This window comes from Phasianus colchicus, chromosome 2 (genome assembly GCF_987193195.1).
Source record: "Phasianus colchicus chromosome 2, bPhaCol1.hap1.1, whole genome shotgun sequence".
In the NCBI taxonomy this organism is placed as follows: domain Eukaryota; kingdom Metazoa; phylum Chordata; class Aves; order Galliformes; family Phasianidae; genus Phasianus; species Phasianus colchicus.
In genome coordinates this window covers 37,349,496-37,371,660 of record NC_143437.1, presented here as the reverse complement: position 1 = coordinate 37,371,660, position 22,165 = coordinate 37,349,496, and the positions used below count along the sequence as shown (strand labels likewise).

At 35.9% G+C, this 22,165-nt stretch overlaps 1 protein-coding gene across 5 annotated transcripts in view; it reads left to right on the top strand.

The window, feature by feature from the left end:
- The window catches only part of MTR (5-methyltetrahydrofolate-homocysteine methyltransferase), a 48,681-nt gene extending 32,425 nt beyond the window's left edge, over window positions 1-16,256 (top strand). For all 5 annotated transcript variants that reach the window (XM_090135387.1, XM_090135390.1, XM_031592284.2 and 2 more), the window contains 11 exons: window positions 1,344-1,411; window positions 2,262-2,382; window positions 5,319-5,400; window positions 6,156-6,254; window positions 7,176-7,251; window positions 8,638-8,793; window positions 9,524-9,720; window positions 12,137-12,337; window positions 13,479-13,671; window positions 14,424-14,536; window positions 14,670-16,256. In XM_090135387.1, coding sequence (XP_089991513.1) covers window positions 1,344-1,411; window positions 2,262-2,382; window positions 5,319-5,400; window positions 6,156-6,254; window positions 7,176-7,251; window positions 8,638-8,793; window positions 9,524-9,720; window positions 12,137-12,337; window positions 13,479-13,671; window positions 14,424-14,536; window positions 14,670-14,756 — 1,393 coding nt within the window. In that variant the 3' untranslated portion in view covers window positions 14,757-16,256. The remainder of the gene's footprint in view (window positions 1-1,343; window positions 1,412-2,261; window positions 2,383-5,318; window positions 5,401-6,155; window positions 6,255-7,175; window positions 7,252-8,637; window positions 8,794-9,523; window positions 9,721-12,136; window positions 12,338-13,478; window positions 13,672-14,423; window positions 14,537-14,669) is intronic.
- Window positions 16,257-22,165: the final 5,909 nt, after the last annotated feature.

Here is a 22,165-nt window from a genome sequence, read left to right as displayed (position 1 = left end):
TTAGGAGCATAACTGTAAAAAGCTAGATAATTAGTATACTAGGCCTACTGAAGCTGTGGAGATAATAGTTAGAGATGGGCATATATTAGGAACTTTTCTTCCTTCCTGTAGCTGTGACAAGGAACAAAGATCGTACCAGTTATTACAAACGTGGGGGCAAGAGGGACCTTAGCATCTTTCTGTAATTCCTTTTTCCTAAGAAATTGCCATCTGAGATGAATACAGTTTAATATTAAACTGAAAAGTAAATGGGAGAATTAAGTGTTGCATGTAATATTACTTAAGCATATGTATAAAGCCTTAAACATAGAAGTGTATTATCTGGAGAAACCAGACAGGACAGTTCCAGTAGGCGAGACTGCTTGTGTGTGTTTTGTGGTGTGCTGGGAAAAAAGGAAATCTTGGTATGTTTTTCAAGTTGTTTGTCAACTACAAGGTTTTAAAAACTCACTGTGGTATATCTTGTTAAATAAGAGATGAGATTTTAATTCTGAGCTTCAAAAAGTGAAACTTCAAGAAAAGTCAGTACTTTCAAGGCCTGTGTGCATACAGCAGGATTGATAGCAGTGTTGGAACGAATGGTCATATTTCTGTCAGAGCCCTCTGTCCATTGTTGTGTGGACCTGAATGCTCTGGAACTCTGTCTTGTCATTCATTCATTTTGTTTTCTTTTTGACTTGTTCTTTAAAAGAGAGCGAAGATAATTTCACCATTTTAAAACACAAAGCACTGAGGGAAGTAAAAGCATTGTGTATATGCAGCATACCCTGTTTCATTACTTCTTGAAATTGTTTTTTTTTCCAACTTTTTTTTTTTTTTTTAAAGCTTAAGGAGTGGTGTTTTCTGTCACCATGAATACGAGTGAGATTGAATGAAGCCAGCAGGCTTGCGTGGCTCACTTGAAGCAGGGGAGTGGGAAATAGGTAGAAACTTTGATGATGGCTTGGGCTAATAGGAATAGAGTGCTAGCAAAAAAGTAGTCGTGTCTCACTTAATAAAATGCACGACAAAAAAGCAACAACAAAGTAAGTCAGTTCATGTTCCTGACATAAGGTATAAGTGTTGCCTGAATGACCTCAAAGAAAAAAATTTAATCACCAAAAAACCCACAATTTTCTTATCTACTGTGTCATTAGTAACTTTAGTGTATTGAAACTTTTTCCAGACTCATAGGTGTTTCTATATTAGAACTCCCGACAGTTGTGTGGAGAGAAACAAACAAAAAGTAATCTTCATTTTAACTCCAATAAGCTGTTCATAGTAAGAGCAATATGTGTTTGCCCTTTGACAGAACCATCTGACTAGTCTTTAAAAGAATCTTATCATCTCACTTCTTTTCACAGAGTTATTGATTTAGGAGTCATGACTCCATGTGATAAGATATTGAGAGCTGCTGTTGAGAACAAAGCAGGTATAGAGAGATTTCATTAGTACTCCTGAATTATTTAATTTCAGACCTTGCTCTCTGCTTTTTTCAGGTTTTTTTGTTGTTGTTGTTTTTTTTTTTTTTTTTTTTTTCCCCTGCTCATTGCATTTCTGTGCTGCCTATTATTTTATCAGACTACCTTCAGGTAAATCAAAACTTTATTAACAGTAATAACTATTTAGTATTTGGCTCTTCCATGAAATTTAGCCCAAGGAACTGAAAACCTGCATTAAAAGGACAACTCTACTTGCAGAGATGTTTTAGTATTTGTTGTTTAGTATTTGTTTTACACATGGATAAATGGAAATTTGGAAAGGTTGACTGACTTCATGTTGGGTTTTAAATCAGTATAAGAATTTGGCCTTACCAAAGCAAGGGAAGTAGAATGAATTATTCTAGTGAAAAAAAATTGAGGTTTCTGAACTGAGTTACAGTTGTTGTGAAACAGTCTTGTAAAAGATGATTTGTGTGGAACACAAGTGGTGAAATTGGAAAGCATTTGCTGTTTCTAAGAGCAGAGTTCTCAGCCTATGAGGTTTGAAGTTTGCTAATCAGAAATATTGTATGTTTATTGTGAAACTGGAGCAGTGGGTATTCAGCAGCTGTGAAGACTGAGAAATCTCTCAAACTGAGGATTCAGAATCACTTTCTTTCTTGGAAAGCTTTCTGATTTAGGTAATGTCTAATCTAGAAAACATTACCATGCTTTCTATCTCAGTGTTTTCTATCTGATGCATGAAGGTAGGAATTAAAGACTTCCACTTTAAAATGATGCATAAATTTTTACAGGATTTCCTAAACCTTTTATATGTATATGTTTGTAAATTTTAAATAGATATTATTGGTCTGTCTGGTCTCATCACCCCATCTTTGGATGAAATGATATTTGTCGCCAAAGAAATGGAGAGATTGGCAATAAAGATTCCTTTGTTGATTGGAGGAGCAACTACTTCTAAGTAAGATATCTCCTTTGGGAAGGTGGGGAATGTGTGTGATAGTAGAGGGGAGAATCTCTGTAGCCATTTCTCTTTCCCTTTTTCCTTGTTTTCTCCAGATACATGTGCTTGGTATTTATTTGCTTAAGACTATTATTTCTTTTATCAGGTGCTGAAATACAGTACTATGATGTCGTTGGAATAGAACAAATAGCAGACAAACTTTTTGTTTTTGCAAATGTATTTTGTATGTGGAAATACTACTGTGGTAACTTCTAAAAATTAACATGCATATTCATATGAATATGGTTCTGTTATTCTAAAGGGTAGAATGGGTAGCATTCTGAATATCATAGAATGGCTTGGGTTGAAAAGAGTCCCCAGGATAATCAAGTTCCAATCCGCCTGGAACAGACAAGATCATCAACCTCCAGTTCTGGTACAAGACCAGGCTGCCCATGGCTCCATCCAACCTGATCTGGAACACTTCCAGGAATGGTGCATCCACAACCTCTCTGGGCAGCCTGTTCCAGCATCTCGCCACTCTCTCTGTGAAGAACTTCCCCCTGACATCCAATCTAAACTTCCCCTCCTTGAGCTTAAAACCATTCCCCCTTGTCTTCTTACTGTCTGCCCTTGTAAAAAGTTGATTCCTCAGAATGATTCCCCAGTGTGAAAGATAATAGCACCATGATGTCTATATGACCATCTCTTGTCTTAGAGATAATAGCACCATGATGTCTATATGACCATCTCTTGTCTTAGAGATGGTCATATAGACATCATGGTGCTATTATCTTTCATGAAGTTAGTATTTTCCTGGATCATTGTTCAGCACTGTGCTGATTGGGTTGTACCTCCAATCCTGTTCAAGCAGGGTGATAGAGGATACATTTTAGCAGCTTGCCTTTAAGTAGTTACCATTTTGTATTTGTTAGGCTGAACTTTTTTTTTTGTTGTTGATACCTTGTTCTCTCTGATCCATTCAAATGAAATAATGCAGCTGCTATGATATCCTGAAGAGCAGTGTTGACAGTTTGCTGACATCTAGTATGAGTGTTACCGCGGATGTGTTTTGGGCATTGTGTAATGGCCTTGTCATGCTTTGCTAAGTGGTTTATGTACACTATCCTTCAGTAGGTGACAGCTCAGAAGGCTGCAGAGGTCATTCCTTGCGTAACTAAAAGCTGTTAGCAGTATTACTTCCTTCAGCAGAGCAGCACATAGTCCATCAGAACCATTAGCTACATGTATTTTGTATTATTGGCCTTAGCAAACAGGAAATAGCAGGATCACTACCCGTCCTTATTGGTCCTGTGGTTATAATGCAAGGTTCATTACATTCTTTTTCTTCTTTTTCACAAGTCTCTTTAGCTATGATTTCTGTACTGAGAACAAACAAGGAGTTTTTTTCTAAACAAAAAAATGGGTAGGGTATTACTCTAAGTAGAGGGCCTTAGAGAGTCCTTTTTTTTCTGTCTTCTTAGTGTCTGTAGAGAACTGTGGCATAATAATTGATGTAAAATAAGCAGCATCAAACAGATCTGTAAAATTTATAGGTAGAGATGAATGCAGATGGGCAGCATAAATTTTGCCCTTAAATGTGGAAATAATTGGATAATATATAAAATATGTTTTGTATTCATAAACAATTGTACTCACATGAACTCTATATAAATATAATCGTACACATGGTTGGACATTTACAGTTTTTTTAAAATGTGTCAAATGAAGGTATGCTTTATGGAAAACTAGATTGATAGTATGTATTTAATTTTACTTGCACAGCTTTAAGTTTAACCTCATGTATTCTGAGAAGTTGTGTATATGTTAGAGCTTGCTAATGAACTGTCTGCGTTTATTCTCTGAAATAGATAGACATCATGATTTGTAATGGGTAGACCATGCGTACTTGGAAAGGCAGAAAATGAGGTTAGTTTGAAAGAGAGAGACTAGATTCTGACTACAGAATCTACATAATGAAGTTGCACTTCAACTTACAGCAACGTTTGTGTTATTTGCTATGCTGCTTTGTGAAATTCAGATGTTGACAAATAATGGTGATGGTTTTATTGTGGTAATGTTTGTTTAAAAAAAATATGTACCTGATGATACAGTGCCACTATAGGATTATGCTCTGTTTGTTTACTTTATCTGTTTCTATCAAAATGGATGATAAAGTATCTTTCTTTCTAATAAACTGGGCTGCTACTATCAATAGTGCATCACCTAGAATCAAATTAAGGTGTTCTTAGACAATTGGTTACTGAACTGTTGCACAGTCATCATTAACCTTCTGTTCAAGTGCTTTTGCTTTTTGATAGAACCTGAAGAAAAGGGAGGTTAGGCCTGCTGCTTACTTTTGATTGGAATATGAGTATATATTAAATAAACTGGGAGTTCTTAATTTAGATGACTAGGCTGACATAGCAGGTGCAGGTCTGTTCTGTTTTATTGCCATTGGCAGAATTCCTTTTTCAGGTAAATAGGAAAGCTTTTGCCTCTGAAGTAGAGCATTATAGAAACTGAAATAATCATCACTGGAATACATTAATGTTAATCCACACACCCAGAAGATAGCATGCAGGAGGGAAAGCTTAAAATGCGCAAACAAGATTTTACCTTATTTTTTTCTATTTTTTTATTAGGTTTAGTTTGGAACTTTCTCACTGAAATTTCTGAGAATTATACTAATGAATTGCTAACTTTTAGTCAGCTGGTAAGACACTGAGGAAATATAAGCTGTCCCATTACTTGTAAAGTGTTCTGATACTCTTTGAAGTAAAGTTTTTATGTAGCTATTATTAAAAATCTGCTGCTCATCAGTGGTTTCTTGTTTTGAAATTCTGGTTTGTGCGTTGTCAGGATGTATTTCATATTTTGCAGGGGCTATTGTTTGTTTTCCTGCTTTTGTTTGTTTCAGTTGTGAAATGCTCACTCTTTCTTTTTCATTTAAGAACACACACAGCTGTTAAAATTGCCCCCCGCTATAGTGCACCTGTAATTCATGTCCTGGATGCATCCAAGAGTGTTGTGGTTGTAAGTTCTAATTTATAATTTCTCATTTATGAAAATATGTATGCCCTGCTTTTCTTTCTTATGCCTCTCATCTTTTTGTCTAAGATTTAATATTATAGCAAAAAAAAAATAAAATGAAAGAGATACTACAGAAACCACTTTCTAAACTAGTGTTGCTTCAGCAATTTTTTTATAACAATTAGTTTTCTCATTGAGCTGATTTGACTTACTGTCATTGGATACCTTTATTTACATGTCAGTTTATCTAATGGTGGTGACATGATTCACTCTGAATCCTTGACTGTAGTTCTGAGATGTTTAAAAATGAGGAGCAATGTGATTATATGTGATCTGCTGTTCTCCCTGTTTTGAGTATGTTTGTGAGATTAGAGATTTGGCAACAGGAAAGCAGTACTATGAAGTGGCTGACTGAAGATTTTTGGAATAGAAGCTCACTCTGTTAGACAAATAGATAGTCTTAGCAAAAAACCACAAAAAAAACAAAGAAAAAAATAGCTGCGTGTTGTTTATTTGATTATTCAGCCTCTAGAGTCATAGAGTATCCTTCTTTTGGGTCTTTTGAGAGCAGGAGCAATATTCTCACTCATAATCATATGTTAAAATATGTGTTGAATATAGTTTGCTATTTAGTGGCAAAGTTAGTATTGTCAGATGTAATTGGGTAAAGTTCACTGAAAGTAATGTCTGAAAGATAGCTTGGTCTGAAATTCCTACTGTGTTCTCATAGTATATACTTAGTGTGTTCTCTTTTGCAGTGCTCCCAGCTCTTGGATGAAAGTGTAAAGGATGATTTCTTTGAAGAAATATTAGAGGAATATGAAGAAATTAGACAAGAGCACTATGAGTCTCTCAAGGTACAAATGTAAATAATCTAGTTTTTTTCTTGTTTGAAGTGGTAGGTACTTACATAATTACTAACTCTGAGTTTCAGCTCTTTATGAAGACCTTGATGTATACTAGTGCTGATTTTGAAAAAATAAATAAATAAAATTCTAGCCTGTAGGGGATAATTCTGCATGAGTCTAACATACTGCTGGCAAAGTCTTGATTGTCTGAAATGAAAACTCACTGATATCTAGGATAACTCTATGAGGCTGGCAGTCATGTCAGCTTAACTAGTCTTTAGGAGACCAGTGCTCTCCCATGGCAGTAGCTCAAAACAGGGAAATACACTGAGGTAACTAAAATGACACCAATTGCTTTTGCTGATCCTGTACTGTGTTCTATTGTGTATTTCACACTACCACATTTTCCTGTTGTCTTTGTGTTGTTTTGGTTAGGGATCTGAGCAGCTTCAAAGTAGAGAACTTGTACTGCAATTTTAGGAGAGTGAAGGGAAAGCAGAAAGAAATAAAAGATGGGGAGTGGCAGTGTGTATACAGACTTTGTTTGTCTGTTTGGCTTTTCTATCTTTTTTGTAAAGAAGTGTAGAAGTAAACTGAAAGTGATCTGACTCTTAAATGGTCTTTTGATAGAGATAAAGGTTGAGGCCTCCTACTCAGAAGAATGAATCCAGCCAAGTTTAAGACTAACTTTTTTTAAGATCAGTCCACAAACTGAGATGACCAAGCCCTTCAAAACAAGGGCTCTCATTTAAAGAGAATTTTGTAGTGAATTCAGTTAGGAGTTTTTGGAATTGAAACTAGGTTTTTTTTGTTTTTTTTTTCAGAATTGTTCTGTAGAAGATTTTGACTAGAACTGTATGATCACTGCGATGGTTAGAGTTAGTTAGAAAGATGTGTGTTTTCATAAGAGTAACCTTTATGTCTGTACAGGAAAGAAGATACTTGTCCCTACAGCAAGCTAGAAGAAAAGGCTTCCATAATGACTGGTTGTCAGACCACAAACCTGGTGAGTTTATGTGTTGTAGAGGTGGTGATTTTGTTGTGTCTTTGTTTCATTTTATCTGTTGATTTAATTAATTGGATGATGCCTCATTAAACTTCAAGATGTAGTGGCATTGTGTTAGAAATAGGGTAACAACTTGAATAAACTCATGTCTATATGAGCAGACTCTTTTTCATTGCTTAAGTTCCATCTTGCTGATCTATTTCAACTTTATAATTTTTCACAGTAATTAAAAAAAAAAACAAAAAAAAATCTCAAAACAAAAATTAATAAGAAATTGTGGGAAAAAAGTCTAAAACAGAGTCACCCATCACCCCCATATAATCAAAAATCATAGTAATGCATCCTTTCCAAAATAGCACTGAACTGGCTCATACTGCAAAGCTTTTGTACTGCTTTTAGGCAACACTAGTTGTGACACACCATTTTATCAAATTCCTCCTTACAGTTTACTAGAGAACGAGGCAGATTTTTTTTCTACCTGTCTCTGTACCATTTTTGTTATTTTAATACTAAACACCAGAAGTATAAACAACCTTCCACAAGAAGATGCCTCCTGCAGTGGCATTAGCAGGTGGCCGCTTTGTCACTTCATTTACAAGACTATTGCAGGTTAGCCCCTCTTAGGCAGCAAAGCTCCACACAGCTGCTCACCCACTCTCACCCCAGTGGGATGGGGAGGAGAATCTGAAGGACAAAATATAGGAAATTTGAACATAGCCACATGTGCTAGTTCAAAGAGAATTATATCTATTCCAGTGAAAACCAGCACAAAGTCTCAAGGAAATGCTAATTTTCAGTTGCTCGTATTAATAAAAGCTGTGTTATGAAGTAGTGATCAGCAGAGATAAAAACAAATACAAAGTTTGTGGCTGTGTCATATCAAAGATCCATATCTCTCTTTCACTTCTGATGCAAACATGCAACAGTGTGTGATGGTAGCAAAAGCTCTTACAAATTTCATATTAATTGTCGGAGCTATTTTACAATACCACAGCGTATTGTCTGTATATGAAAAGTGGCATTTGTAATTACATATGACACAGGTCTATGAAATCTTTTGGGTACGGATAGGTCGATTTTGGTCTTACACTGAATATTTTGTCCCATGAAATAAGTAGAGAATTCAAACATCAAGTAAGAGTTGATTTACAGGAAATTACAAAAGACCTTACGTTTTCTATTTTGACTTTTTATGGTTTTTTAAAAATTATTTTTTATACCCAGAGTATGGTATGACTTGGGCAGGATATGGCAGTGAGAATTTGAAATTACTTTAGAAGAGTTCATTTGCAGTGGTGGAGGCTGGGAAACATCAATTATGCTGTACATATAAGAGCAATATTAAATAATTGTCTTCATGTCAGATTGTACTTCTGATTCCTACAGTGAAACCAAAATTCATTGGTACAAAAGTCTTTGAAGATTATGACCTGAAGAGGCTAGTAGAATACATTGACTGGAAGCCTTTCTTTGATGTTTGGCAACTTAGAGGAAAATATCCCAACCGCGGTTTTCCTAAAGTCTTTAATGATAAAACAGTAGGTAAGTAATGAAATTGCATTTACTTTGTGCACATGCAGCATTCAGATTATGAATATTTTGAAATAGGCAGAAATGGTGAAAATGCATTCTGGAGGCTGGTGGCCCTACCAATGGCAGGGGGACTGGAGCTTGATAATCCTTGAGGTCCTTTTCCAACCCAAGCCATTCTATGAGTCATTGGCACTTACACAAATTACTTCAGTAACATTTAAAACATTTACTGATGACACATGAGGCAGGAAGGTGCTTAGTCATATTTAAAATTCACCGCTAAAACATGGGTTGCTATTTTAATGACAGAAAATGGCAACAGAGCAATTAGCACATATCCCTGTTAAGGGCAAAAATGTCAAGAGGGCTCTTTCTCTTTTTAATACTACTCAGTAGGCTTTGGAATACATGATGAAGCTGAAGTAAATGTTTTGGATCCACTGCATTGTGGTAATGTAGGCACATGCACGCTTTCCCTATTGCTCATTTCATTCTGAGTCCTCTGCCCCAACTAGGATGGTGATGAGTGTAACGTTTGTTTTGAGATGCATGTTGTTACAGCTGTACAGACATTATCACACTGCTATGCTCACTGTTTGTTGTAGCTGACAGATTGTTGCAGTAGAGAATTTTGTGGAAAATGTACCAATCTTAAGCAGTTCTTAGACTTGTTCAACTGGTTGTGAATGCTTGTCTTTTCTAAAAGTTCTGGGTTTTTTGTTTTTTTTTTTTTTGATAGGTGAAGAAGCACAGAAAGTTTATAACGATGCTCAAAATCTTCTGAAAATATTGATTAATCAAAAGAAATTACAAGCAAGGGGTGTGCTTGGGTTCTGGCCAGCTCGAAGTGTTCAAGATGATATCTATTTGTATGCTGTTGAAGAGGCAGTGGGATCTTCAGAACCAATAGCAAAATTCTGTGGCCTGAGGCAACAGGTAAAGTAACAGAATAAAGTGATTTTTTTCTGAATTGTAGGAGTAGAACAGAAATGCTGTAATAAAATCTATGCAGTAAATAATTGCCATTATCTGTCTGCGCTTGTCTTGCCGTTTCTTTCAGTAATAACAAGATCTTGCTAGTAATGACCCAACTATTTCTAATTGTAGTATTTGTAGTAATCTGCATTGTAATAGTTGTACAGAATGCTTCGTAGACTTGGCAGCTTCAAATCTCTGTTTTCTGTCTTCATTTTATTATTTAAACCATTCTAAAGCACTGTGCTGTATACATTCATCATGTCAATCCTATGTGCTAAGTTAGTACCTGATAATATCCCTGGATTCTACCTTAAATTTCTGTTTGGGTATGTTAAAGATGAAAAATATTTTTAATTATAATATCTGGAAACTAAAGCTCAGCGGAGATGAATGTTTCTGATATTATTATTTTTTTATATGAAATTCCTCATATGAAGAGACAGTTTATAATTAGTTTGCTGCTAATTCCAGTTGTGAGAATCATTATTTTAAGTATTTACGCTCAAATCATACTGGCATTTGCATTTATTTTCATAACTTGTACATTTTCAAGATATTCTGGTTCTCTTCTTTCCCTGCATTTCAGTTTGGCTTCTTGATAGTTCATATATTTTGTCATCAAATATGGCAGAAACAAATCTAACAAATAACTTGAATTTCTGAAATACATTATTCTTACTCTGTGCCAGTATTGCAAAATTGCACTGAGAAATACATAGCTTAAAGTTCATCTACCAACTCCTGGAATAGGTAATGTATTGCATGGAGACTGATCTCAGTGTATCTTCAAGTCCATGGCAGATGTTTATATAAACAGTTCTCAGAAACATTCAGGGGAGGCTGTTCCAGGGCCTAAATACCTAGTTAAATGTTTTGATAGCCCATGTAAATCAAGTTTGCTACATTTTCTTTTCCTGTACTTTTTATCTCATGTGTTTGCAATTTATTGAGGATGTCTGAGAGATTAGGAGCACGAAACTACATTATTGTGGGTACCATTCTTCTGGAATCTCACCCATTTTAGCTGAATGTATTTCAGTCTAGTGTATGTAGTGATCCAGCTGAGGCTTCACCAGATTAAAATAGAAAGGAATACTTATCTTCTGTTCTGTGTATAAAATCTTCCTCTCAGTACACAGAGTTCTCTTCATGATGTTGTCATAATTAAGCATGAGATGGAAATCTAAAAGCTGGAGATGTTTAGTATTTTCTTGCAACTATGATCAAAACAAAAGGACCTTAAATTTAAATAGGGATCAAATGAAGGAAAACAAAAATTCTTCTGTTTTATGGTACTTGTTATAACCTAGTCATATATAGAACTTACTGAGCATTTATCTTTGGTTGTGAGAGGTGATGGTGGCTTTTTGTTTTTTAAACTAAATTTGGGATTGGGTTGAAAGCATTGTTAAACACTGAAATGGTACCACAGAATAAGAAAACTTGCAGAGGATTCTTCAGTAAAGCGATAGCCATGAATTAACTTCATTTCTTTGTAAGTTGCATAGATATACAGGAGTTGTCCCACTTTTATTTTTTATTTTATTTTTATTTTATTTTTAACAGCAGGTATGTTCCTACAATAAATACTGATTTCATCCTCAGCTTCTTGTTAGATGTAAAACTTCTCGTTAGATGCTGTTGCCAGCATTCAGTTATCTGTTTCTATTCCCTTTTTTCCATTTTTGGGAAAGGATGTGGTGAGTGGGTCTTTCTTTTTTGCATAGACCCCCTTGAACCTTGTTTGGGATTCAACTTTTCAGTAACTGTAGATGAATTTTGTTTCAGTTTGTATGTGGGTCGTGCAAACGTACTTCCCGGAGTATTGTTTTTTTCTATGCTACAAGCATGTGGTTTGTGGCATAATAAACAAGGAGTGTTTATAGACTCTCACAGGCATTCCATAGTGGGAGCTGCTGAGGAATTCTGCAGTTTGCATAGTTGAGGTGCAAGCTATCTACTATCCATTTTGTTGACGGATGTGTAGTCTGAGTGTTACAGATGGAAAATTCCTCTTCATCCTCAGTGGTTGGCACGAGAGTGTTTGCTATTTTGTAATACTTTGTCTGCAGAATAAGCTGTTAAATCTTACCAGCTGTAAATAGAACCAGAACATCTCTCTATGCCTGTTCAGTACATGGTCTCCCTCCTTTGACATTTTGTTTTTTAGTGATCTAAACACCCTCAGAAGAGTACAAGTGCTTTTCATCTAATTCAAGGAGAGGAAAGCTGTTGTGGCTCAGAGACTAGTTAGGTATTTGTCAGAAATGCTCCAAGCCCTTTAATCTTAAAAATCTTGGTGTTTGGATCAATAATGCACTAATAATATATTCTTTTAATGTTCTGGCTTGTTTGTTTGTTTATTTTACTTCAGGCTGAAAAAGATTCTGCCTGTACAGATCCATATTACTGTCTCTCTGACTTCATAGCACCACTGGATTCTGGCATTTGTGACTATTTAGGCCTTTTTGCTGTAGCCTGCTTTGGTGTGGATGAGTTATGCAATGACTTCAGGAGACAGGATGATGAGTACAATATCATAATGGTAAAGGCACTTGGAGATCGACTGGCTGAGGTATGAAGTTTTATCATGTTTCCGTGCAAATTTTCTATGTTCTAGATTTGACAAACTGCTGTTTGAAGTTTTAGCATTAGACTATTGCGTTAGTGCATGCCATGTATTGAATCTGGAGGTGAACTGGTTCCCCTGAGCTTCTCTTAAGAGAGAGCATCTTCTGAGCCAGAAGAGAGTCTGCTATCCATACCTAGCAGCTGCAAAAACTCCTCCAAATTCTTTTTGAGCATTTTGATAGTTGGTAGAATTTAGTACGTTTTTAAACAAGGCTGCTTAAACAAAACTATCTTTAAATATTGCTTCATGTACAAGAGAATGAGTGTTCAGACCCAGATTGAAACCCAAAGTATTCTTGAGTTGCTTGACATTGCACTGATGTGCTTTCAGCTTTAATGGTAACCGTGGAGATGGGTCCAGGGCACAAGTCTTTTGACTTAATGTACCTTGGTCTTAGGTGTGCTCTTAAAGCTGTAACTGAAGTGGTTTAGAAAGTTCTGTTCCTTCTCTCCAATTCTACCTCTGTCTCCATGCTTATACCTAAGTAATCAGTGTAAAATTTGTAGGAACTTCAGGGCAAGTAAAATTGGCTGTAGTTGTGTACTTTAAACTGCAAGGGAGTTTTAGAAATTATTATTTGATGCCATTGAAGGATGTTTTCCAAAGTGGAAATTTCTCCTGAATCAAGCCATTTGTGGCAAAGTAGTATAATCTGTAAGAGCAGGTACAAAGCAACTGCCACTCACTTTCAATCAGAGGAAAGATCCAATGCTGAAAAAGAGCAGTAGTTGGTATTTACATCTGGTACTAGTATGGCCAGAAAATCATTCCACAGGTAGATCTCTATTTCACATGAGGAGATATCAAAAATAGACTTATTGTCTTCAGTGTTATAATGATGTAATGCTGCCTTACCTACTGAACTTCATCTTCTTTAGTTACTGCTTTAGATTTAACTGTGTAGCATTTTAAGGTATGATAACAAAAAAAAAAAAAAAAAAACCCGTTATTTACCAGTAAGAGAAAAAACTAAAAGGTCTGAACTAGAAAAGTGAGCACGGTTTGGGAATCTTAATGTGTTTCCACAAAGAAATATATATACTTTTTGCAGAAACTACATATTTTTTTTTCACTATATTTCAAGGCATTTGCTGAGGAGCTCCATGAAAGAGTTAGAAGGGAATTCTGGGCTTACTGTAATGATGAGCAGCTAGATCTTTCTGACCTACGCAAAATTAAATACAAGGGAATTCGGCCTGCTCCTGGTTATCCAAGCCAGCCTGACCACACAGAAAAACTCACCATGTGGAAGCTTGCTAACATTGAGGAAACAACAGGTAACTACATCAACCTTACGAAGACTTTTTTTTTGTTTTTGTTTAATGAGAGAATGAAATGTCAACAAAACAAAATTGGAGTATGAAGAACTGCATGTAAAAATGGAACTGACATGGTTCTGGAAATGGCTGCTTTTCCTCTTCCATTGTTGCTTTTATTTTCCTCATGCAAGGAAAAAAATATAAAATGCTTCCCGTGGTTTTGCTAAAGGACTTTTGTCCTTAATTAGCAAATTACATGCAAATAGGACTTCGCTATACAGAGCGAAAAATTCTAGCATCCTTATGGCTACAAGAAGACATTCCATATATAGACAAAATAAAAACTAATTCTGCAGTGTGTTTCCTAGTCTGCAGTAACCTTGAGGCGGTAACTTTTAAAAAAGAAATTCTATTTGTTTTCCTCTTATATTTTACATATTGAACATTTCACTGTTAATTCACATCCAAAATACCTTCCTATGTTTTAAAAGCTCTAGTTAGCATTTCATTTTCAAAAATATCCTCCTTTTTTTTTTTTTCCTGCGAACGATTCAGTTACTCTATATTAATGCTGTAATGAAAGTCTGCAATGTATTTAAAGTTTTATGTGTTTTCTTTGGAATGGATAAGTAGATAATAGTTTTATCTTTTTAACTTGCTGGAAAGCTTATTGATTGTGAATTTGCTTGAAGCTCTCTGACAGAAAAAGATTCTGAATTTAGACTTATTATCAATCTGAAGAACAAGTATGTTTCCATTCTCTTTTTCAGGAATTGGTTTAACTGAATCATTAGCAATGACACCAGCTTCTGCAGTTTCTGGTCTCTACTTTTCCAGCCCCAAATCAAAATATTTTGCTGTTGGCAAGATATGTAAAGATCAGGTAACTTGCACAGTCTGTTGAGGCACTGTTACAGCATTCAAAAACAGCTTTTGTCCAGATGCTTCACAAGTTTTTGTCAACACAAGAAGACAGAGTTCCCAAATTTTCACAGTGTTTTGTGTTCCCTTTGCAGGTTGAAGATTATGCACTAAGAAAAAAATTGTCTGTGGCAGAAGTGGAGAAATGGCTAGGACCCATTCTGGGATATGATACGGAATAACTGTGAGAGATATGTGGGCAAGCTCTTCCTTCTGATGGTCCATTTGCAGAAGGAAGAATAAGGTGGCATCTAGTCTCTTATCACTGCTCTTAGTATTCCTTGGAAATGTTTTGTTGTTTTTGTCACTGTTCTGGTCCAAAAAAAGCCGAGAACCACAACTATCCTGACAAACCAAATGAATTCAAATGCAAGAAGAAAATCCTTCCTATTGAGAAGTTCCCTTCCATCCAGCTCAGTATTTGGTCTTATTGTTCCTAATTTTTGATCAAGGAACTTACATTTCAGATGTGCCAGGTATATGGGACCATGAAGTCATTACAGATCTTATTTGTAGCAGTGTGCAGGTAGTTGCAGGGTGAGATGTGGAAGTTTCATTCCCCTCTTGTCTTTAAGAAGGCTTTGAAATGAGGGCCATGTAATCTCACTGACTGTGGACTGATGCTCAACAGAGTTTGATTTCTGTTATTTGAATGTGTATTAGCAAGCAAGTCAATGTCATACAGAAATACGATGTGATTTATTTTATTTTTTTTCTGTGAAGTCAGCAAAGGTTTTAAACTGAGTTACCAAGAACAACTGGTGTACAAACAGATCTCCTTTTCTCAAATCTGTCTGCTCCAAATTTAGGTTTTGTGTGTACTGTTGGTTGTTTTTTTTTTTTGGTCTAAATAATAACTCAGGTTTTAAAAATACTTTGTGATGACAACTGTAGTTAAAACTTTCAAAAGAATATAATGTGCTGGAACAATATCAGAGATGCAGTATTATGATAAAACATTAAATGAGATGACTGAGCCTGTTCAGTTGTCTCATGCTTAATTTCAGCTGACCACAGTCTGTTTCTACTCTGTATAAAGTGTAATGATACTTTCCTGTTTTCCTATCTCACAGTTATATTCTGAGGATTAATTCATATGCAAACAATCTTTTGTTTCTGAAAAGTATGAGAAGCATAATTATTAGTATTATCAGGCATTCAAAAATCTTGATGTTGACCAGTGTTATACAAACTTATAAGCTTCTGGCACCTTGATTTAAAAAGCAAATAACAGCAACACTATCATAAGTAACAGTTAATACCATAGGATTATTCTTCAGATTTAACTTTAAGTGAGCTAACTGTTCATAGCTCTTAATAATTCCCTTAAGTGCCTCAAGTATTATTTAAAAGCTAATGTTATAAAATATTATGGAAGGAAAGTCTCATTTTTCTGATCTCTAAGTGTAAAGAAAAGACACATCTTGTGAAGAAAATTTACTTTTAAGTAAACTATCTGTAATCTATTAAGTTACAATTTTTGAAATCTTTGTCTGACTTTATGCTAAAAGAATAATCTTTAATCAACAGTTTAATAAAGGTTAAACTGTCAATCCTGTTATCATTTTAGAATTCTTTCAACTGCAGTAAATATTGCTGTAATGTGAGTAAATGATTTCAAAGTTACTATACATGTTGTATTATTAACCTAAAAGAATAAATGCTGCTATTGGGTTCTTAAAGTAGTTGAGCGTCATGGTTTTGGCAGGGATAGAGCAAATTTTCTCTGAAGAGGTTTGTATGATGCTGGGATTTGGATATTGGTTGAAAATAGTGGTGATAGCAGTGATGATGTTAGTTGTTGCTGAGCAGCGCATACACAGAGTCAAGGTCTTTTGTATTTCTGATATTGCCCTGCCAGCAAGGAGCTTGGGGTGCATAAGGAGCTGGGAGAGGGCACAGTCAGGACAGCTGACCAGAACTGGCCAAAAGGACATTCCATTTCATACAGCCTCATGCTCAGCAATAAAAGCTGGGGTAAAGGAGGAGGAAGAGGAGACATTCGGAGTGGTGGGTATTCTATTCTCAAGGAGTCACTGCATGTGCTGAGCCCAGCTTTCCTGGGAGAGTCTGAACATCTCATCTGCCTGCTCATGCAAAGCAGTGAATGAATCCCTTATTTATTGTTGCTTGCATGTGTGATTTTTGCTTTACCTGGTAAATTGTCTTTATTTCAACCCATGAGTCTTTATATCCTCCTTACCTAGGGAGAGTGAGCAAACAGTCTGTGATGCTGAGCTACTGCCAGGGCCAAACCACAACACTGAGTGTGTTCTTAACTGAATGCTTTGGAATGTGTCATCCTACAATTTATAAAAATAATATCTTCCTTTCTTTGCGTATTAAGAGGCATAAGAAATAACCTTGTTGATCAGCTGATTCTTGTTCCTGGAGTGGTACCTTACTAGAATGATCTTTTATACTGCCAAAATACTGTGGGGGGAAAAAGTCATAATAGTAATGAAAATTTGGCCTTGAAGTATGTAGTCTATAAAAATTGAAATCTGTTTTGGTTTCTTTTTCACACGTGCACCTTTGCCTCAGTTAATATTTGGGATGTCTCCACTCAACCATTCCGTATCTTCAGTGTTTGAAGATGAGTGTCTTATTAGTCTGAAATTCATATTGGGAACATGCAAATGTGGTCAGAGTTTGACTTGAATGATTTGATTTTGTTAGCTTATTTATTTTCCTGAAATCAATAGCAGATCATTGAGTGAGTATGGCTTTAGTGGATTCATACTGACAGAGTAAGTAGGTCCATTTCTATGTAACCTAATGGAGATGTTACCTTGTGTTATAAGCAGTGGCTTTCAAATGCTATCCCACTTACTTTATCCATATGTTGAGAAAGATCTTTATCTTAGCCTGCAAAACTTGTGAGAACATGGATAACAACAAGGAATAACTCTTCCGAACAAGTGTTTTTAACCGGGACAGTTTCGAACTGTCAGTTGTTATCCTGAGTAAGAAATATCTTTGTTCTTCTTTCCAAAGAGAAGGTAAATTATAAAGGAAAATGGTCTCATTGTTTTACTAATTGAGATGTTCACTTATATCAAGCTATACTGAAAAGCTATGGTAAGATTTTACCTCTTTTGAAGTAAGTGAAATGGAACTTGTTACTATGCAGGAAAGACAGACAACTTTAGAATGCATACAAGATTTTTTGCAGTGCTTTTCTCCGTAATACTAACAAGGATGTAAGAGATGGTGAAAAATTAAGAATGTTTTGTAAACAATTGTTTTTAATTTTCATGAATAATTTACTTTCGACACTCATGTTTTGTAGTCGAGCCAGCAGCATGGTGATCAAGTTTTGAAGCAGATAAAATTCACTGGTGACTGTCAAGAGAGAATAATAGAATTATAGAATGGTTTGGGTTGGAAGGGACCTTTAAGATCATCCAGTTCCAGTCCCCCTTGTTATAGGCAAGGACACATCCCAGTAGACCAGGTTGCTGCAAGCCCCATCCAGCCTGACCTTGAATGCTTCCAGGGAGGGGGGAGAATACTGTCCCTAAACTTGCATATTCATTATGAGATCTATTTCAGTGCTGCTGTTACTCCTGGGAAGATTGTAGATCAGTTTATTTTGTGTGGGAGTGATACTGATGGTGAGATGATACTATTTCTCCCTACACACCTCCCTGATTTATTGTGTATTTGAGAATATCTCACTGCTTGCTGATGAAATTTGAGTATTATTTGCATCTTTGTTAAGCAATATGAATCTTTCAGTTAATTTCTTTTCTGAAACACAGGTGGTGTCCAGAAACAGTAACAGTGAGAGGGGGGACTTTGAGAATATTAATTGTTAGAAGTTCTGTTTTTCAGAAAGGGTCTAGTTTACTAATAACTGTGACTGATTTTCATGAAAAATTGATTCAAATGTTGGCTGGTTTATCTGAACATGTCTTGAAAAAAACAGGGTGTTATGTTGTTGGAGCACTGGAGGAGCAAAAGAAGTAGCTTTATAGTTCAGCACATTAGTTCCATACAGAAGCAGCAGAACGTGTTCTCAGTCACTGGAGAAATTATTCCTAGCCCCCTACAAAGTCATTTTATTTGATTGTCAGGCATGTGTAGGTGCCTCTTTGAAAATTAAAATATACTGTGAACAGAATAGAAACATGTTTATCCCACTTTCCCACTTGATTTGTATACTGTCCAGTGAAACACAGAGCTGAAAAACCAATGCAGTAAGCCTCCATGTTCTTTTGTTCTATTAATACCACCGTGGTTGAATATCTTGAGATTTTTGACCATGCCAACATGCCTGTTATAAATAGCTGTGCAAATAGAGCTCAGCTGAGATTACCAAACTTGGTGTTTTGGATTTTTGATCCAACTTCAGTGGGGATGTCTAAAAGCAAGCTAGAAATTATCTCTTGTGGCCCTAATCTGCCATGACAACTGAGAAATTAAAGACCTTGTTTTCAGGAGTTTTTGCCTGACTGCCATGTCACCAGCATGGCCTTTGCCTAAAGATCCTGATCTCATGCTAGGGTAGTGTCTGCCATTCCTTCCTACAGAAAGAGCATGAAATAAGTGGATGGAACATGGAAGTTCAGATATACTTCATCTTAGTTTTTAGCTCATCATCTTTTCTGCTTTTTTATCAAACCAGCCAACCTCTTCTGTTTTTCCTTTTTCCTTCGAGCAGCCCCCTTAACCTGAATGTCATTTTCCTCAGACAGGACCCTTTGTAGACTCTGTTGAACTTTAAAATGTTTTTTAAAAGTCTATTTCAAAGTGTGAAACAGTTATCTGACCTAGGAAGAGGATTTTTTGCTGGGAAGCATTGGACATTAATGTCAATTGGAGTTAATAGCTCTACCTTTAGGAGCCTTGCAATATCTTCAAGGAATTTCTATGCAGGTACGTGTTGGAAAGGAAGCCAGAGGTGTGGGATTCACAGAAGGTAATTTAATTTCAATAGAGTGGGTAGTCCTGTAGATAGGAGATAAAAGACTGGAAGAGTTGCAGCAAGTGCATTTCTTAAAATAGAGGTATTCTCAGGATTTATCTTACAGTAAGTGAAAATAAACACTATAGCCCATATCTTCTGTCTACCATCAAAACATTAGAAATATAATTTGAGAACAAGTCTTAGGGAGTTCTCATTTATGTAGTCTGTGGTTGCAATTATTGAGTTATAGTCATATTAGTATGTGGGATAAAGGAAGAATCAGTACTTAACTTGTAGCCAGCTTACTGCTAGGGGTAACATCCAAGCTGTTGGAAAAAAAAACAAACCACAAACCCAACAAAACAACACCACTATCAACAAAAATCACCTCCTGGGAGTTGCTGGAATTATTATGTAGGTGAAAGTTCTTGACAGAATGCTGGTGTTCTGAGTCTGACAGTATTGTGTTATATGAAAATAAATCATCCTTCTTTTTCCAGGACTTTCAAAGATGTTAAAACTTTGCATCAGCTCTGTATCCGCACAGAGACGTTATTACCCAGATCAGATCAAAGTTGTGAAATATATATATCTTCGGATTTTTTTTTGTTGTTGGTTTCCTTACTCAAGGTGTTTTAAATGTCATTTTTTAAGGTGCGCAAGAGTGCAACTTCATTGAATGTTTTATTCTTTAGTACTTTCCTGTATTTAGTCTACACCATTTTCCCCTTTTCCTCCCCTACAATACAGGTGTGAAGATTTAACTCAGCTCTACTAATGATCTGCAAGTGCCACGTGTTGTCTCTGTGTATGATTTTTTAAAACAGAGTAGAAAATGTATATTACTTTTCTGTTGTTAAATTTCAGAAAGGTTCTCTTCCCGGAGAATGGATAACTGTTTTCCCTTTTAATCCAGCCATCATTTGGGAATCTAGGTTGAGCTTCACAAGTGAAGTACAAACAGAGGGTCTAAAAAGGTGTCAGCTCTCTGTGGTTGGTGGATCTTTCTGTACTTTTATTTCTGTTATGACCTTGTGAGAACAAATACATACATATCTTTTCATATTAGGGCAGCTGTGGTACAGAAAGTAAGAAAAAGCTGCACCGAATGGTGAAAACTCATTTAACAAACTGGTCTTTAGAGATACATCGGTAAAATGTGTACTGTAACTATTGTCATTGATCAGGATACATTTTTCAATTGCTGTCTTAATCTTGTCTGTGCTCAGATGCTTTTATTTCTGGAAATTGTTAACTGTGAAACCTCATGCTTTGCTAAATACTTCACAAGGTTCTTTTCGTTTAATCAGGCATATCATTTAATCAGGCAGGTATAATGTATGGCTTCTCACTAACTGCTGCTGTATTTTTGGCTTTCATAAACCTGTTGTAATTAAATAGATTGCTTTCTTTAGAATATTGTTATATAGCAATTACATTGCTTCTCTAAGGCCCACAAGATGTGAGTTGATTATCAATATCTGATTGAACATGGCCAAGTGTTTGCAGGCCAGTCTCATTAGTCAAGAAGTTTGCTGCTTATGAAAACATGGCCATCTTTACACACCTTATTTAGGAAATAAATGTAAGCATTTAATTTTACTATTATAATTTCCAGATGTTCCTCAAATTGCAGGGCATCTGAAGGAACGAAAGTCTTAATTCAGTGATACAATACTGTCTATACAAACAAGTTGAGAAGCACTGAAACAAAAAAACTTAAAACTTAATACGATGTGAGTCTACCACAAACCTACTTGAACAGTATCTTGTTCTTCAGATAAATATTAGGCAAAGAATCTATAAAACTGGAGGCAGCAGTCAGCTAAGCCTAACAAGATTTTAGGCTTGCGGCGACAGGATCAGCAGCATTTCATGCCATTTTAGGCATTACTACATGCTTTGCTTCAACCTTTTGTCAGTTTCTTCCACAACAGAATCCTGCTGCTGTATCCAAATCCCCGGTTATTCCACGAGAAGTGTTTGACATGGATTTTGTTGAAGATTTTGATGTGCACTTTCAGGATTATTTTTTCAGAAAGGTTTTATAGCGCTGTCCTGAAGATGAACATTTCAAGTTCTTGAACTTTAAAATATTTGTACTTCCTCAGAAGTCTCCAGTCACTGACACATTTTTTTACTACTTAGTAAATGGAATCAAATAGACTGCATTTCTTTCCAGCTCCAAGTAGATTGGAGGAGGGAATAAATAGTGAAAGGAGTTTTTATGGTAGTGTTTTACTCTCAGTTCTTGATTAGCGTATGTCTGCTCTCATAATTGCTGCCTAGGAGCTGAAGTGAGCACCTCTTAGAAGCAGTTCTAGTGTCTGATCCAGCTGCTACTGAAGTCCATGGAAAAATTGCTACTTATCTCAAACACAACTTTGATCAGTCCTGACGCAGTAATCTGGAAAGAAAATTCAGTGTTCAAGTCATGTCAAAAACACTTGAGGATTAAAAGGATGTGCTTTTAATCCTCCTTTAGAAGCTCATTGAAATAGATGGCTGGGACTATGACAGTAATTTTTACTTTCATTCTGGAACACTTGTCAGAAAATGGTCCCCTGTCAGGCCAAGATCAGATAAGCTTTTCAGCTGTGGGTCCAGTATGATCAATTGTAACCATCCATCTCAGGAACATTTGATTGAGGTTGCTGAACAAAACAGCATGGGTATTGA